The sequence below is a fragment of the Bufo bufo genome, chromosome 4 (genome assembly GCF_905171765.1).
Source record: "Bufo bufo chromosome 4, aBufBuf1.1, whole genome shotgun sequence".
NCBI lineage: Eukaryota > Metazoa > Chordata > Amphibia > Anura > Bufonidae > Bufo > Bufo bufo.
Genome location: NC_053392.1, coordinates 448370736 through 448387437, shown reverse-complemented (window position 1 = coordinate 448387437; position 16702 = coordinate 448370736). Strand labels below are relative to the sequence as shown.

General features: G+C 43.4%; 1 protein-coding gene across 1 annotated transcript in view; it reads left to right on the top strand.

The window, feature by feature from the left end:
• Positions 1 to 16702, top strand: part of SMOC2 (SPARC related modular calcium binding 2) — a 500318-nt gene that overhangs the window by 222307 nt on the left and 261309 nt on the right. Inside the window, exon 5 of the mRNA XM_040429405.1 lies at positions 9902 to 9949. Within this exon, the coding sequence (XP_040285339.1) occupies positions 9902 to 9949 (48 nt within the window). The remainder of the gene's footprint in view (positions 1 to 9901; positions 9950 to 16702) is intronic.

Sequence of the window (16702 nt, the reverse complement as noted above, 5' to 3'; positions counted from 1 at the left end):
GAGGGAGGGGTACTGTCACCGCCACTTCTGTGAGAAGGTCTGACAGACGTCCTTCTCTACCTCTTGCATGATGTTCTTTGTTTTGGTTTCACTTTCTCATCTCATTTTCTTCTCCCAGGTGTCACCTATTTAGACTAATCCTCTTTCCTTTATATTCCATCCCATATTGCCTCACTTTGCGGTTTATACTACTTCCTGGATTGAAGTGTTCACTGCTGGAGTCTTCTGCTGCTGCTTGTTCAGATAAGTCCTTTCATGTATTGTGTTTCCTTACTGGCTTGATTCTAGGTGACCCTGACTCCCTCCGTATGAAGTGCAGGGAGCCGGTGGTCGTGTCCCCTCACTATTATAGAGTTTTCAGGTGACACAAAGTTTTAGGTACGGGGGCATACAATCGTCTACCTTTGAGACCCTTGTATGTGCTTAGCAGTCAGGGTGAGCTCTTAGGGTTTTATAGGGGTCACCTATATGTTTCTTAGTTTGGGATCAAGCCAGTCGGACGTTTATTCATAACTTCCAGCTATCTGCAACTTCATCCGTGACACACACATCTTTACATTATTAGCCTAAATGTAGCATATTTTCCCCAAATTTTTATATATTGCCATAAAACACAAAATAAATCATTCCCTTTATTTGGCCCAAAACATTCCATTGTGTCATAATTATGTGGTGATGAAACTTTTTCCTTACTGTCACACAATCACAATAAATATATCTCTCTTCCACAAAGAAGAGTGGGTGGGTGGTTGAAGAGGGTTCATTATTTTGAGGTTCTATTAATGTTTGACAATATCTGTTTTGGAAGTATGGTGAAAATGTTCCTAAAAAAAAAAAATGCAAAAAACTTCCAAATTTCCCTAATTTGAATACCTTGAGGGTGTTTTCACACTGTACTGCTGCTGTTCCCAATTAGAAGGAATTTTTCCAGGCTCTTTTTTTCTTACTAGTATAACTTCTATGTTCTTATGAATTTACATTGTATAAATAAGGGCAGGGAACTTGGCCCCATAATGCATAATTTTGGACGCTTGTGTATAACAAGTCACTCTTTCTTCTGACAACTAAACACTTGTGCATGCCGTGTACAAATATGGTCAGGCATTTTGCCCCCATAAAGGACTAATTTTTGGATGCTTGTCCTTAAAAAATAACTTTTTCTTCTGCCAATTAACAATTGTGTGTGCCATGTATAAATACGGGCAAGCATTCCCATTAAGACCTAATTTGTGGAAGCTTGTGCAGATGAGTCATTTTTTCTTTCGACAGTTAAAGGGGTTGGCCATGCTCCATGTATTTTCTACTACTTTGTAGGAGGCAGGGAAAAAGTCCATTTCTAATATATGTCATTAAGTAGATATGCCTTTTTTTTTTCTATAATCTGAAGCCACGCCCCCTGAGCCCTGCTCTGCCCTGCAGCCGACTTCGTCCATGGCTGCACGCGACATGGAGGAGCATCACAGCAAGCTCGTCCATGCCAGATGATCTGTGCAGTCTATCTGTGCCTGCACTCTTCTCCCTCACCTGTAAGAGCAGAGCATGTACAGCCTGCTCCCATCAGTGGTGCCCTCCGAGTCTGTTAGAAATTAGCAGCTAGTGAAGAAGGAGGATGTGCTTCCCTGAAGTTCCCTACAAGCAAACCCTCCTGAGCCCCTGCATAGTGTAATGACCAGAAAGCGGCGCCTCCTCTTCGCACAGCTAATGGGCGGGGTGCCGTGTGTCGGACCCCTGCTGAACAGATATTGATGACCTATCTTGATGATTGGTCATGAATGTATATGGCAGGACAAGCTTTTTAACCCCTTCAGGACGAGGCTATTTTCCATTTTTTTTTTACTTTTGGATTTCCCGGAGCCATAACATAATTTTCCATTATAGCTTCTTTTTTTTTTGCGAGATAAATAGTATTTTCTATTTGCACCATCTACTTTTGAATTTGATGTGGTGTGAAGCTGTAAAAAAAATCCAAATGGGGTACAGTGTAAGGCTACTTTCACACTTGCATTTTTGCTGGATCTGGAAGGGTCCAGCAAAAATGCTTCTATTACTGATAATAGAACCATCTGCATCCGTTATGAACGGGTCTGGTTGTATTATCTTTAACATTTCTTTAACATTTCCAAAACGGATCTGTTTTGAACTCCATTGAAAGTCAATAGAGGATGGATCCGTTTTCAATTGTGGCAGAGAAAACTGATATATTTATTTTTACCTTTATTTTGAAGAAAGAGGGAAACATTTTTTTTGCAGTGCGGAGTGTATCTTGCGGATCACAGGCCCATTGAAGTGAAAGGGTCCACATCTGCAAACTGCCTGCAGCGGTACCTGTGCATTGTGGACCACTATTTGTGGTGCAGCACTCTTGGGGAAATCCACCTCAGATGCCATGGTTACAAAAATCATGGCATCTGAGGATTAAAGGGGTTCTCTGGGAATTAAGAAAATGAAAATATTTATATATTACTTTTTTATAAATATATTCCCAAATACTTTTCAGTAGTTTTAATGGCTTGTTTAGTCTCTTGAGCAATCATTAGGAGAAATAAAATGGCCACCGTCCTATTAATACACACAAAACTGGTCCTAATCAGACAGCAGGACAAGTTACTTCAGAGCTAAAGAGCTGCCTCATCCTCCTATCTGTTCTGCTTGTCAGGGATTATGATTCTGAATACAGATGATAAGAGCTTCAGCTGAATCTCTGTAGGAATGGAGGAGACATGAGGGTGGGGATGTGGATAATGAGCAACAGCACTTGTATGCAGTCTCAATTACCATCTCTGTACTTCATGTCTCCTCATGAACTCCATTCCTACAGAGATTCAGCTGAAGATCTTCTCATCTGTATTCCAGATCATAGTCCCTGACAAGCAGAGCAGAGCGGAGGCTGTGCAGCTCTTTAGCAAAGTGTTGTGAAGTAACTTGTCCTCCTGTGTGATTAGGAGAGGTTTTGTGTACTAATAGGATGGCGGCCATTTATTTCTTTTAATTAGAGAGGAGCGAATTTCATGTTATGAAATTCGTTTTCGCTTAATGCAATTCTATGACGGAATGTATAACGGAATGCCTTTAGAGGCATTCCGTTATTCATTCCGTCATAATAGAAGTCTATGGCTTGCATAACGGATCTGTCCTTTTTCCGTTATGCAGGACAGGTCTCCCCTGCATAACGGAAAGAGGACGGATCCGTTATACAGGCCATAGAATTCTATTATGACGGAATTAATAACGGAATGGTTCTAAAGGCATTTAGTTATACATTCAGTCATAAAATTGCGTTATGGTCCATGCTAACGGAATCGATAACACAATTCTGCTTTTACCACCAAACGAAGCGCAAGTAAAATTCTAAATATGAAATTCGCTCATCTCTACTCCTAATTATTGCTCCCCAGACAAAATGAGCCATTATTACTAATGAAAGGTATTTGGGAATATATTTATAATATAGAAATATTTTGGTATTTTCATTTTCTTAATTCCCGGAGATCAACATTATGGCTAATCACAGATTTTAGCCCTGGGTCTCTGCTCTTTAACCCTTTCACTACCGGAAACTTTTTTATATTTCCGTTCACATAGCTATGTGAGGGCTTATTTTTGGCGAGAGAAGTTCTACTTTCTAATGTCACCATTAATTATGCCATACAGTGTAGTAGGAGGCAGTAAAAAAAATTCCAAATGGGGTGGAATTGGAAAAAAAATGCAATTCCTCCACCGCTTTATGGGTTTTGTTCCCACGGCTTTTCGTGTGCAGCAAAACTGACCCATGCAATTCATTCTCTGGGTTAATACCATTACAATGATACCCCATATGTATAGTTTTTTTTTATGTCTAAATGTGTGTGGGGGGCGAATGTTAACTTTGAAAAAAAATAAAAAAAATTACATCACTATATTCTGACCCCATACCTTTTTTTTATAGTTATGTCTACTGAGCTGTATAGGGGCTCATTTTTTGAGGGACAATCTGTGCTTTTTATTGATACCATTTTGGGGTGTGTGTGACTTTTTGATTACACTATATTACATTATTTTGGATAAGAGAAGCAATGAAAAATGGAAAATTGGCCATTTTGACCATTTTTTCAGTTATGCCATTTTCCGTATTGGAAAAATATTTTTATATTTTAATAGTATGGATGTTTTCGGTTGTGTTGATACCCATGATGTTTATATATTTTTTTATTTAGGTATTTATTTTTTTATTATACGGAAAGTGGTGATTTAAACTTTAGTTTTTTATTTTTTATATATTTTTTAACTTTTTTTTCGTAATGATTTTGAAGCTCATATATGAGCCTATAAAATCTGTTAATTTTTCATTTTGAACCATCATGTATTTTTAAAATGACTTTATTATTGTAAATTGCTCATTTCTTATCTTGGCCGGCCATCTGGTGGCCAAAATAAGAATTGCAGCATGAATGCTGTGAGCAGTGATGGCCAGTTCGCATTGTTCACCCGCGAACACATGCGGGCTGCCATCTTTTCTCAGAAGTCTGGCGAGGCACATGTAAGCCCTTACCTGTGCCTGCGCCGCGAGCCGGTCTTAAACAAATGCGGTCAGCGGGAGCAGGCAGTTCCGAGAACAGCCCGATGAAGGCCCCCGACGGCTTTTCTCTGAACTGCCTGCTCCCGGTGACCGCATTTGATTTCAGACCGGCTCACGACGCAGGCACAGGTAAGGGCTTACCTGTGCCTCGCCGGACTTGTGAGAAAAGATGGCAGCCCGCATGTGTTCGCGGGCGAACAATGCGAACTGGCCATCACTGGCTGTGAGCCACGTCAGCGAGACTCACAGCATTAAAAGCAATTACCGACAGCCCATTGGCCGTAGTTTTTTTTTGCCCATTTAGATGCCGTGATCTCACTTGATCACGGTTTCTAAAGCCTTTAAATACAGCGATCAGCATTATTGCCGGTCACGGTAAATAGCGGCAGGTCTCTGCTGTTTGCCTGTGTTACATGTACAGCGTTGGTAGTGAATGGGTTAAAACAGCAAAAACCCAGAACAGAATCTAAACAAAACCTGTCTCAGCAAACTACACTTTGCTGAAACCACTGCAGCTTTCTGGATTTCAGTTATCTCATCCAGCTGAGGTATCTGGGTGAGATCTACACACCTTCCACCACTTTACCGTACACATCACCACAGTACACTGCGTGCAGAATTATTAGGCAAATGAGTATTTTGACCACATCATCCTCTTTATGCATGTTGTCTTACTCCAAGCTGTATAGGCTCGAAAGCCTACTACCAATTAAGCATATTAGGTGATGTGCATCTCTGTAATGAGAAGGGGTGTGGTCTAATGACATCAACACCCTATATCAGGTGTGCATAATTATTAGGCATTGATAGGCTGAATAGGGTTTTAACATGATTCATGACAAATTAAATTGTAACAAATCAAATTTTTGGTCAAACTTCTGTAAAGCTTCCAAATAGAATTTTTAAAAACTCTGCTCATCTCTAGTGACTATTCATTTGTTTTTAAGTGTGCATAATACAAGTTATGTTTTATATGTATTATACTGTATGTATAAATATCTATCAGTTTCAGTTATAGTTACCTGATGCCCTCCTTTTCATCTTTTGAGCCTGAGATCTGCCACTTCCTGGGCTCCTCTTCAGCCATACAAGATGGCTGCACTGCTTCTCAGACTCCCTGATGCAAGCTGTGCATTTGGTAGCTCATGATACATCCTGCTGCCCTTCTTTACGAGAACATTGCTGGTCAATCCAAGAGCAAGGCTGAACAAGTAGGTAGTTTCTTGGGCTACAGATGCACAGTACTGTATATATCTGTCACGGTCCCTCAGGTGACATGTCAGGAAATCAAGGAGACTGGCTGAGCGTGGAGGAATCTAACAGCCTTCTTGATTTCTCTTGATTCAGTGTTGATGGGGTTAAGGACCACTTCCCTTGTCTCAGCTGTTGCTCAGTGGTCATCACTTCTACCCTTTATAGTCTGACCCCACCCTTCTGACTATGCGGTAGATTGCTTCATTTGGTTTTTGAAAGAGCTGGAGTGTGGTTCTCCCTGAGTTTCTCCTCATCCTTCTACAACAGAAGCTAAGTGTCTCGCTTGTTTGTATTTTGTCTTTTCCCCTTGGTTGTTGTTACTAGGCCTCAGGGAGACGCTTGTTCCTTCATCTGGAAAGGAAAGAGTTGTCTCAGCCCTGCCAATATATTTATGGCTCCTCAGGGTCTCCAGGGCTTCCAGGTTCCTGTGTATGGGTATTTCTACCTTCAAGGGGTGCCTATACAGTTAGGAGTCAGGGCTAGGAGTATGGTTCATTAGGTGGTGACCCTTTCCCTTCCCTAGTGTTGAGGCCTAGTGGCTTTTACCTTCCCCCCTGTGTGTGGTGTTTACTCCTTTACCTCATCCGTGACAGTATCAGATATTCTAAGTAATTTTGCATGCTTGCAATTTTTAGCATCTTTTTGGGTAAACCGCTGTCCAAGTTATTTTTTTGTTTGTTGTATATTCATAAAATTTGAATCAAATGTAAGGGACTTTCAATTCATCTACTTTATCTACAGTGGCCCTGTTCTTCTAGTTAGCTAAGCATCATATGACCTGTGATGACAGCTTCTTTCCCTGCACTGACGTTCAATGCACAAGCCTGATGGAACAGGAGGAAAAGGTCTGCCTCTGTGCAAGGAACTTCACTGCGAAGGCTGTGGTAGTTGTAGTGATAAGCCACACCCCCGGCACTGCCCGATCTGCTGGCTGAGCTGTCTGCCCTGTGTCACCCCTCCCACTGAATTCTTCAGGACAGTTTAACCCCTTCTACAATCAGCAGCACAAACTCGGGGTTGGAGGCTCTGCCTCAGGTACTGAGCAGTTGCACGGTTTCCTTTTCTCCAGGGACTGAGAAGATGAATGCTGTGCACAGGATCTTCCCTCCCTTCTCAACCTGCAAACACAAAGGTGACAAAGACCGAAGAAGGTCTCTCCTCTGTACTCTTCTTCTGGCTGTCTGGCTGCAGGTGTCTGCAGAGTATTGCACTAGAACAGGAAGGGGGAGTCCTTGTAATGTACAGCTTGGACTTGTAGTCCCACACATAGCATCCCAGCAGTCAGACTGCACTAAGTGCAATAATTTTTTTCACTCCCTTTGCATAGCAGAGGGAGGAGAAAACCAGTCTTTGTTGACACCCACAAAGATTCATGAGGAAAATCTCAGAGATTGTTGTTACACACCCCCATAGCTGTGCAACTGCATGTCAACAAAGGGCAAGAACAGAACTAGGGAAATATATATAAAGTATGTATATGTATATGTTTATGTATGTGTGTGTGTATATATGTATATATATATATATATATATATATATATATATATTGCTGACCATCAGATTTACAGTGCTTTTATTTTTTTTTAAAACTCCTTTAACCATTAAATGGGATCAACTACTGAGGACACAGTCTTTATACACTGCCTGTCCAAAAAAAGTCGCCACCAAGAATATTTTGTTGGACCGCCTTTGGCTTTGATTACAGCACGCATTCACTGTGGCACTGTTTCGATAAGCTTCTGCAACAAGATTTATTTCCATCCAGTGTGGCATTAATTTTTCACCAAGATCTTGCATTGATGATGGTAGAGTCTGACTGCTTTGCAAAACCTTCTCCAGCACATCCCAAAGATTCTCAATGGGGTTAAGGTGCGGACACTGTGGTGGCCAATCCATGTATGAAAATGATGTCTCATGCTCCCTGAACCACTCTTTCACAATTGGAGCCCGATGAATCCTGGCATTGTCATTTTGGAATATGCCCGTGCCATCAGGGAAGAAAAAATCCATTGATGGAATAACCTGGTCATTCAGTATGTTCAGGTAGTCAGCTGACCTCATTCTTGGTGCACATACTGTTGCTGAACCTAGACCTGACCAACTGCTGCAACCCCAGATCATAGCACTGCCCCCACAGGCTTGTACAGTAGGCACGAGGCATGATGGGTGCATCACTTCATCTGCCTCTCTTCTTACCTTGATGCGCCCATCACTCTAAAACAGGGTAAATCTTGACTCATCGGACCACATGACCTTCTTCGATTGCTCCATAGTCCAATCTTTATGCTCCCTAGCAAATTGAAGCCTTTTTTTCTGGTTTGCCTCACTGATTAGTCGTTTTCTTACGGCTACACAGCTGTTCAGTCCCAATCCCTTGAGTTCCCTTCGCATTGTGCGTGTGGAAATGCTCTTACTTTCACTATTAAACATAACCCTGAGTTTTACTGTTGTTATTCTTCAATTTGATTTCACCAAACGTTTAAGTGATCGCCGATCACGATCATTCAGGATTTTTTTCCCGCCACATTTCTTCTTCAAATATGATGGGTCCCCACTATCCTTCCAGTTTTTAATAATGCGTTGGACAGTTCTTAACCCAATTTTAGCAGTTTATGCAATCTCCTTAGACATTTTTTCTCTGCTTGATGCATGCCAATGATTTGACTCAAACAGACTAACATCTTTTTCACGACCACAAGATGTGTCTTTCGACATGGTTGTTTAAGAAATGAGAAGCAACTCATTGCACCAGTTTGGGTTAAATAACTTGTTGCCAGCTGAAAGATAATCGCCCATGCAGAAATTATCCAATACAAGACTCATAACTATTTGCTTAGTTAAATCCAGGTGGCGACTTTATTTTTGGACAGGCAGTGTATTTGCCTTTAGCTGTATTTTTGTACAGTAGGAGTAGAAGAAGTTAAGAAACATGTATTTTCTTAAATGACTTTCATGTCATTCTCCTGCGTTATTGGTGTAGAGATTACATTTTAAGAACTAGGTAAAAAATATTTTCAGTATTGCTTAATTTACACTCACTACAGTATGTTGTGCTATGTGACCCAGAGCTGTGAATTCTTTTAAATACCGTATGACATAAATAATCAACTGTGAACAATAAGAACAATGGGGTACATTTATAAAGATCGTCGTTTTAAACACCAGTCTTAATAATCCCTATAGCTGTCGGTGGATCGCCAAAGTTATGCAGAGGCGCTAGTGTCTTACATTTAGACCATTTTCTACTCCTAAACCAGGCATTGAAAATGATGACTGAGACAGGACTACTGACCCGCCTCCTTCCCCGCCCCCACACTACGCCCGCTTTTTTTAGGTCTGACGTGAGCTGGAAAGAAGTCTCCAATTCTGCCACACCATGGCGTGTGAAGAAGGACCGGCACTCACTTTCTTGATGATATGAAGAGACGTTTATTCAAGGCATAATAGCATTATCAGTGACTAGTTTCGGCTCAACTGCAGTTTGAAAAAGGCTCAGGCTTGAGCTGAAACTAGTCACTAATGATGCTATTATGCCTTAAATAATCGCCTAGTCATATCATCAAGAAAGTGAGTGCCGGTCCTTCTTCGCTATATACTAGTGGGATGCCCTCCCCTGCAAACCGCAGTGCCGACCCATCTTCTTCAAACACCATGGGGTACGACAGAATCTTCTCCAGATATACGCCACAAAATCTGGTCATAAATGACCCTCAATATTTCCATTATCACATTAAAGATAACTTGTCACTTGACATTAATTAAATGATAGCTCAGTGATATTAATGTTTTTTTCTTTTTTCTTAGTTATGATGTTCACAATTATGATGATGAGTTACTGATATCAAAATAAACTGTATTGCTGAAGCCAGGGACCATTTTTATTGAACCTGCATTTGCTAACTTGAGACTGGGGAGAGTAGTGTCAGTATTGGATCTTATATGTATGTAATATGTATATATGTGTTTAATAATACACTACACCAAGAAAACAAATATTTTATCACACAATAATACTTGTACTTACCACAGAACATATGAAAACTATGAGATTTAAGCAAAAAAGTTTCATTTAATGTTTTTTGTTTTTTTCAGGATCACTAACAGAAAAAGTTTCCCAGAGAGAAGGGACAGGAAAAGCAGGTATTTATTAGTTTTATTTACACCCAGCAGAGCTAGAGTAAAAATATGTATCCATTATTTTACTACAGGGAATTTTTCCATTGCAATTTTTAATTTGGGAGTAATTCTGACTCTTTTAGTATTTACCTGATATTTCCAACATTTTAAATTTTTTTTCACAAAATACTTCAACCAGATGTTAGCTTAAATGTAATAAGAAAATATAAAATGCACCACAAAAGCTGCATTTTATGTGACATTTTGACTTTTTGGGTCATTGGCCATTTTAAAAAATCAGTATTTTTTAGGCTACTTTCACACGAGCGTTCGGGTGTCCGCTCGTGCGCTCCGTTTGAAGGGGCTCACGAGCGGCCCCGAACGCATCCGTCTGGCCCTAATGCATTCTCAGTGGAGGCGGATCCACTGAGAATGCATCCGCCTGCCAGCGCTCAGCCTCCGCTCTGCTCAGTGAGCGGACACCTGAACGCTGCTTGCAGCGTTCGGGTGTCCGCCTGGCCGTGCGGAGGCGAGCGGATCCGTCCAGACTTATAATGGAAGTCAATGGGGACGGATCCGCTTGAAGATGACACCATATGGCTCAATCTTCAAGCGGATCCGTTCCCCATTGACTTTCAATGTAAAGTCTGAACGGATCCGCTCAGGCTACTTTCTGACTTAGAAAATTTTCTAAGTAATAATGCAGACGGATCCGTTCTGAACGGATGCAAACGTCTGCATTATCGGAGCGGATCCGTCTGATGAAACATCAGACGGATCCGCTCCGAACGCTCGTGTGAAAGTAGCCTAAGGTATCGCATTTTCATATGCTACCTAAAGAAAGTCCAATGAATATTAATGGGTTTATGCAGTGAGTTTTCATGTGCTACCTAAAGAAAGTCCATTGAATACGAACGTGTTAATGCAGTAAGTTTTTCAAGGCAGAGTCCAAAAATTGGAACATGAAAACTGTTCAATCAGTGCTTTTTCATAATAAGATTTTTGTATTTATTGCTGTGCTTCTGCCTCCCCATAATGCTTCTCTTGAAAAGAGACATGCAAGCTAGTCTCTTTTTCAAAAGAAAAGAAAAACTAAGTGTCTTATACCAGGAACCCAGCTTGTGTGCAAGCTAAACTCCCACCTGGCTAAACTGCTGGCTGTGCAGTTGCTGCCATAACAGATAGTGGATTCCATTGCTTTTAAGAAACTGATGGAGTGCGCTCAGTCTTTCTAGATATCTAGCTGTCATTATTTCTAAAAATAAAATACTGTCTTGTACTTTTATGTGGCAGAGAACAGGAGGCACTCCTTAGCATTGTTGGCTGTGCAGCTAGATTGTCCTATGCCAGGTGATTATCCACCTCCTCTGCACACTTCTCAATGGACAACCTCGCACCCTGACAGAAACAAGGCAGAGTTTGAATTCCATTCTCCCTCCCTCCTATCATGTGAAAACTGAAGCGTTGCCATGCTGACTTAGAACTGATGAGCCAGGTTGAGAGAAGCCATACAGCAGAGAAGGAATTGGTGGTGGAGGGAATGAGGCTGATGATGCTGATGACACCATTAGCCATGATCATGATCATCAGTCCTGGCCAGGTCATCTGGCATGGTGGCAAACCTGGCTTGCTCACATGCTGACAATCATATTGTTAGCATCAAGCAAATAGATGACTACTGGATAGCCATGCTTTTAGTCCCTAGCTAAATGGGGGAGTGTTTTCTTAATGCAAAAAAAAATAAAAAAAAAATGGTTGTATTACAAAGATGCCTTCTGTATAGAACTTGCCACTGCTTTTGCCGAGCAGATGGTGCCATTTGCCCACTTATGAAACACTTTCACCACAGAAGTTCACAAACAGTTCACAAACTGCACAGTTACAGGAATACTGGCACCCTTGGCTTGAAAGCCAATAGTTGGCCCTTTTTGCAACTTTGATAAATCACCCTTGTTACCCATGACAACAACGAGGAATATGTGTGCAGACTGTCAACCGCACACCTTATACACCCACCAAGCTAGCTTACGACACGTGACCTCTTTCTTGAGGTATGCACTGCTGGTGTCTAAAGGGCATGGTCATTAGTGATGGCCCAACAGCTGCCAGGATGTTTCGCGAATTTGCCTTTGCGATCAAATGTTCACAAACCACGCGTTTGCGGCGGCCCACATTCACTTTAATGGCAGGCGAACCTGAAAAACATTCAGGTCATATTTGCAGCCACCAAATACTTACTAGAAGTGCACAAATAGTCCCACAACATGGACAGTGACATATCAGAGGCAAAAATTCCCACAAAAAATATGTATTTTAATCAGGGCCATTTTTATGCATCTTAAAGGGAAACTCTCAAAAATGTCTATCTGTACAGAATAAATCAAGGCAACTGGACTTACTGTAGATTAATCCAGTTGCCTTGATTTATTCTTTACAGATATACCATGACCTAGATAAATGAGAACCTTCACAGACATATCTCAAAAATGTCCCCTGCTGGAGCCTAGAAAAATTATATTTTAGGCCACGGGAGTATGGGCCTTAAAAATTAGGCATTCACCTGACAGAATAGAACAAGTGATTATGTGGCTGGAGGTATATTAGACGGTCAGTGGATAACAATTTTACTGCAGGCCAGTGGAGTACAGGCCCCAAACATTAGGCATTCACCGGACAGAAAAGAACAAGTGATTATGTGGCTGGAGGTACATTAGGCCTTCACTGAATAACAATTTTACTGTAGGCCAGTGGAGTATAGGCGCCAAAAATTAGGCATTCACCTGACAGAATAACATAACAAAAACAAAGACAAAGACAGGTGCACTCTGCGGTCTTACTAACCCTCGTACTGGTGTAAAATTGAGAATTAGCCAACATATCCTGCTTGGAGGACATGTCTGAGCCCGAGCTACTTGAGAAACCTTGGCGCGGTGCTCGGGCTCAGACATGTCCTCCAAGCAGGATATGTTGGCTAATTCTCAATTTTACACCAGTACGAGGGTTAGTAAGACCGCAGAGTGCACCTGTCTTTGTTTTTGTTATGTCATTTTGATTGCTTATCACATCCACACAATTGCTATCCTGTGTAGGATGTCCATTGTGGTACTTGTGGTCCGCTTCAGGCATCCTCCATTGTATGCATTTTTGCTGGGGATTGCCATTAGCAACGGGCCACAAGTGCAGGATCTGCCCCCCCCGGTATAGATGCACCACTGCATATGGGGTTGAGCACTTCCTGCTTTGTAATACCACGCCAATTTGTAGTTTGTATTCACCTGACAGAAAAGAACTTGTGATCATGTGGCTGGGAGGTATATTAGGCATTCAGTGGATAAAAATTTTACTGCAAACCAGTGGAGTACAGATCCCTAACGTTAGGCATTCACCTGACAGAAAAGATCAAGTGATTATGTGGCTGGAGGTATGTTAGGCGGTCAGTGGATAACAATTTTATTGCAGGCCAGTGGAGTACAGGCCCTAAACATTAGGCAGTCACCTGACAGAAAAGAACTTGTGATTATGTGACTGGAGGTATATTAGGCGGTCAGTGGATCACAATTTTACTGTAGGTCAGTACAGGCCCCAAAATTAGGCATTCACCTGACAGAAAAGAACAAGTGATTATGTGGCTGAGGTACATTAGGCGGTCACTGAATAACAATTTTACTGTAGACCAGTACAGGCCCCAAAAATTATGTATTCGCCTAACAGAAAAGTATTTGTGATGATGTGGCTGGAAGTACAATAGGCGGTCACTGGATAAAAATGTTACTGTAGGCCACTGGAGTAGAGGCCCCAAAAATTAGGCATTCACATGACAGAAAAGGCCTTTTATGCCGCTGTATATATATAAGACAAGGACCATTCTTTGTTCTCGGTGGTGGTGGATATGTGTGGGCTGGCAAGAGGAAATTCAATTACACGAGGTCGACACAGGTGTTGAATTCCTCCGAGATCCATGCCTCATTCACTTTTAGAAATGTGAGGTAGTCCACACTGTTGTGAGCTAGGCGAGTGCGCTGATCGGTCAGGATCCCCTCTGCTGCGCTGGACGTCCTTTCGTACAGGACACTCGACGAGGGTCAAACCAAGAGTTCCGTTGCAAATTGTGCCAGCTCTGGCCACAGGTCAAGCCTGCACACCCAGTAGTCCAGGGGTTCTTTGCTTCTCAGAGCGTCCACATCGGCTGTTAACACAATGTAGTTGGACACCTGTCGGTCTAGGCGTTCCCTGAGGCTGGATCCGGAGGGCAGCTCTCGAAGGGGTTGGCTGCAAGAATGATCTTATATCCGAAGTGACCAACACAACTTCAAACCCGCCCTCTTCTTGCAGGTGTGGTAGGATTGGTACCCGTACCTATTTCTCTGTGGGTGGAAAGTCCTCTGACAGCACCCGCAACAGCAGAATGCTGAATTTCTCACAGAAAGGCCTGGAAAGACTGCATTTTGACAGTCCTCTGTGATGCTGGTAATATGTCGCCATTTTGTGTTTGTACCAGGGGTCTAAGTACGTTGCCACCCAGTACTGGTCCTTGCCCTTTATGCTTTTTATATGGGGGTCCCTCTTCCAACACTGGAGCATGAAGGCCCCCATTTACACTAAATTGGAAGTGGTGGAGCGCCCTGGCTCCTGCTCATCGCCCAGGAGAATGTCGTCCTTGGTCTCCTCCCCCCAGCCATGGACAACACCAGGGATCCCTGAAAATTTCCCCCTCAAAGCCTGCTCTTCTTGCTCCTCCTCCTTCCTCCAGCCACCATACTCCTCTGTCTCCTCTTTAGACTCCTGCTGACTTGTCTCAGATGGAGTAGCCTTCCCTGGGAATTAATTCAGCATTGTGACTTCCTCATCTTCCGGCTCCTGCACCTTGACGGCTTGATCAATGACACGACGCAATGCATGCTCCAGTGAGAAGGCATAAGGTACGATGTCACTGATGGTGCCCTGACTGTGACTGACCAGTATAGTGATCTCATCAAATTGCCGCAGAATTCTGCATGCGTCACACATAAGCAGCCACAAATCAGATGTCTGACGGGCAGGTGGTGTCGCCACTGAACATCAGCAAGGCAAGCCAAGGCCGTGTAAGATCTTCTAAAATGGCCAGAGATTTTCCTGACCTACTGCAATACGTCCTGGACCCCAGGGTATTTGGCAAAGAATCGCTGCATGACTACGTTCAGGACGTGTGCCATGCACAGCACGTGTGTCATTTTGCCATGTTTCAGCACGCTCAGCAGATTGGCACTGTTGTCGCGCACCACTTTACCAACTGTCAAATTGAGCGGGGTTAGCCACCTATCGGCCTGTAACCGCAGAGCTGAAAGCAGTATGGCTCTTCGCTTCCAGGCACAACAGCTGCAGCACAGCATGGCAACATCTCATCTGGCACGTCGAATAGGTTCTGGGGAGCTTGGGTGTAGCAGAGGAAGAGGCGGTAGCAGTGGAAAAGAAGGAGTCAGCCGAGGAGGAGATGGAGAATGGAGTAGGAGGAGGAGAAGAGGAGGTAGGCCTGCATGCAATCTGTGGCGGTAACACCAAATCCACACGGGTGCCACGGGTTACATGCTTGACGGCCGTCAGAAGGTTCACCCAGTGGGCAGTAAAAGTTATGTACCTTCCCTGCCAGTGTTTGCTAGTCCACGTGTCTGTGGTCAGATGTATCTTGGCGCCGACACTGTGTGCCAGAGATATATTCAATTGCAGTTGAACATGGCCATATAGCTCTGGGATGCCCTTCTGGGGGAAATTTTTCTTTCCGGGGACCTTCCATTGCGGTGTGCCAATGGCCACTATTTTTCTAAAGGCCTCCGAGTCCACCAGTTTATATAGCAGTAGTTGGCGGGCTAGCAGTTCCGATAAGCCAGCGGTCAGCCGTTGGGCAAGAGGGTTATCTGACGTCATCAACTTTGTACGTTCAAATATTTGGGCCACAAAAGCCTGCCTTCTGCCAAATGAACGCGACGATGGCACGGTGGAGTGGAGGACAACTGAGAGGAGAGAGGAGAAGGAGAAGAGGCAGGACATGGAGCGCCGGGAGTTTGGCTTTGTGGGTTCTGACGGCATTTCTCCCACTGGGCTCGGTGATGGGAGGCCAGGTGCCTTCTTACGGCAGTCGCCCCTAGGTGAGTGTTGGGCTTACCGCGACGTATGCGTTGACAGCACAGGCTGCAGATGGAAACACTATTATCAGCAGCTGTCACGTTAAAAAAAGCAAACACTGCGGAACCATGTGCTGGCGTCCTGAAAGCGCAAGATGTGACCGTGCATGGTGGATGGCTCGCTCTAGATACATTTGCAGTCTGCTTTTTGCCTCCTGTGCACTGCGAGTTCTGCCTGATTCTCCTCCTTCTCCTCCCTATCTGCTGCTCCGTCTCTCCCTCTAATTTCCTGCTGCTCCGTCTCTCCCTCTGATTTCCCCTCCTCTTCCTCTCTTGTGGGCAGCCATGTGATGTCCATTGACACGTCATCATCGTCACCTTTACCACCACTGACATTAGAGATCTCGGAGTAGGCAGCAACAGCAGGGACCACCCTCCTTGGGCTGATCTGGGTCCGCTGCGTGACGGCCGTTGCTACCTACTCTTCCTCATCTGATGCCAAAAATGGCTGCGCATCGGTGAGGTCTGGGAATGGATGGGAAAATAATTCCTCTGACTCGATTGGAGGGGATATGGTGGTGGTGGTGGTGTTTTTGGAGGTGCACACAGCAGAGAGTGAGGAGGGTGCAGATACAGAGGATGAGGAGGGTGCAGAAGCGGAAGGCTGAGTGAGCCACTC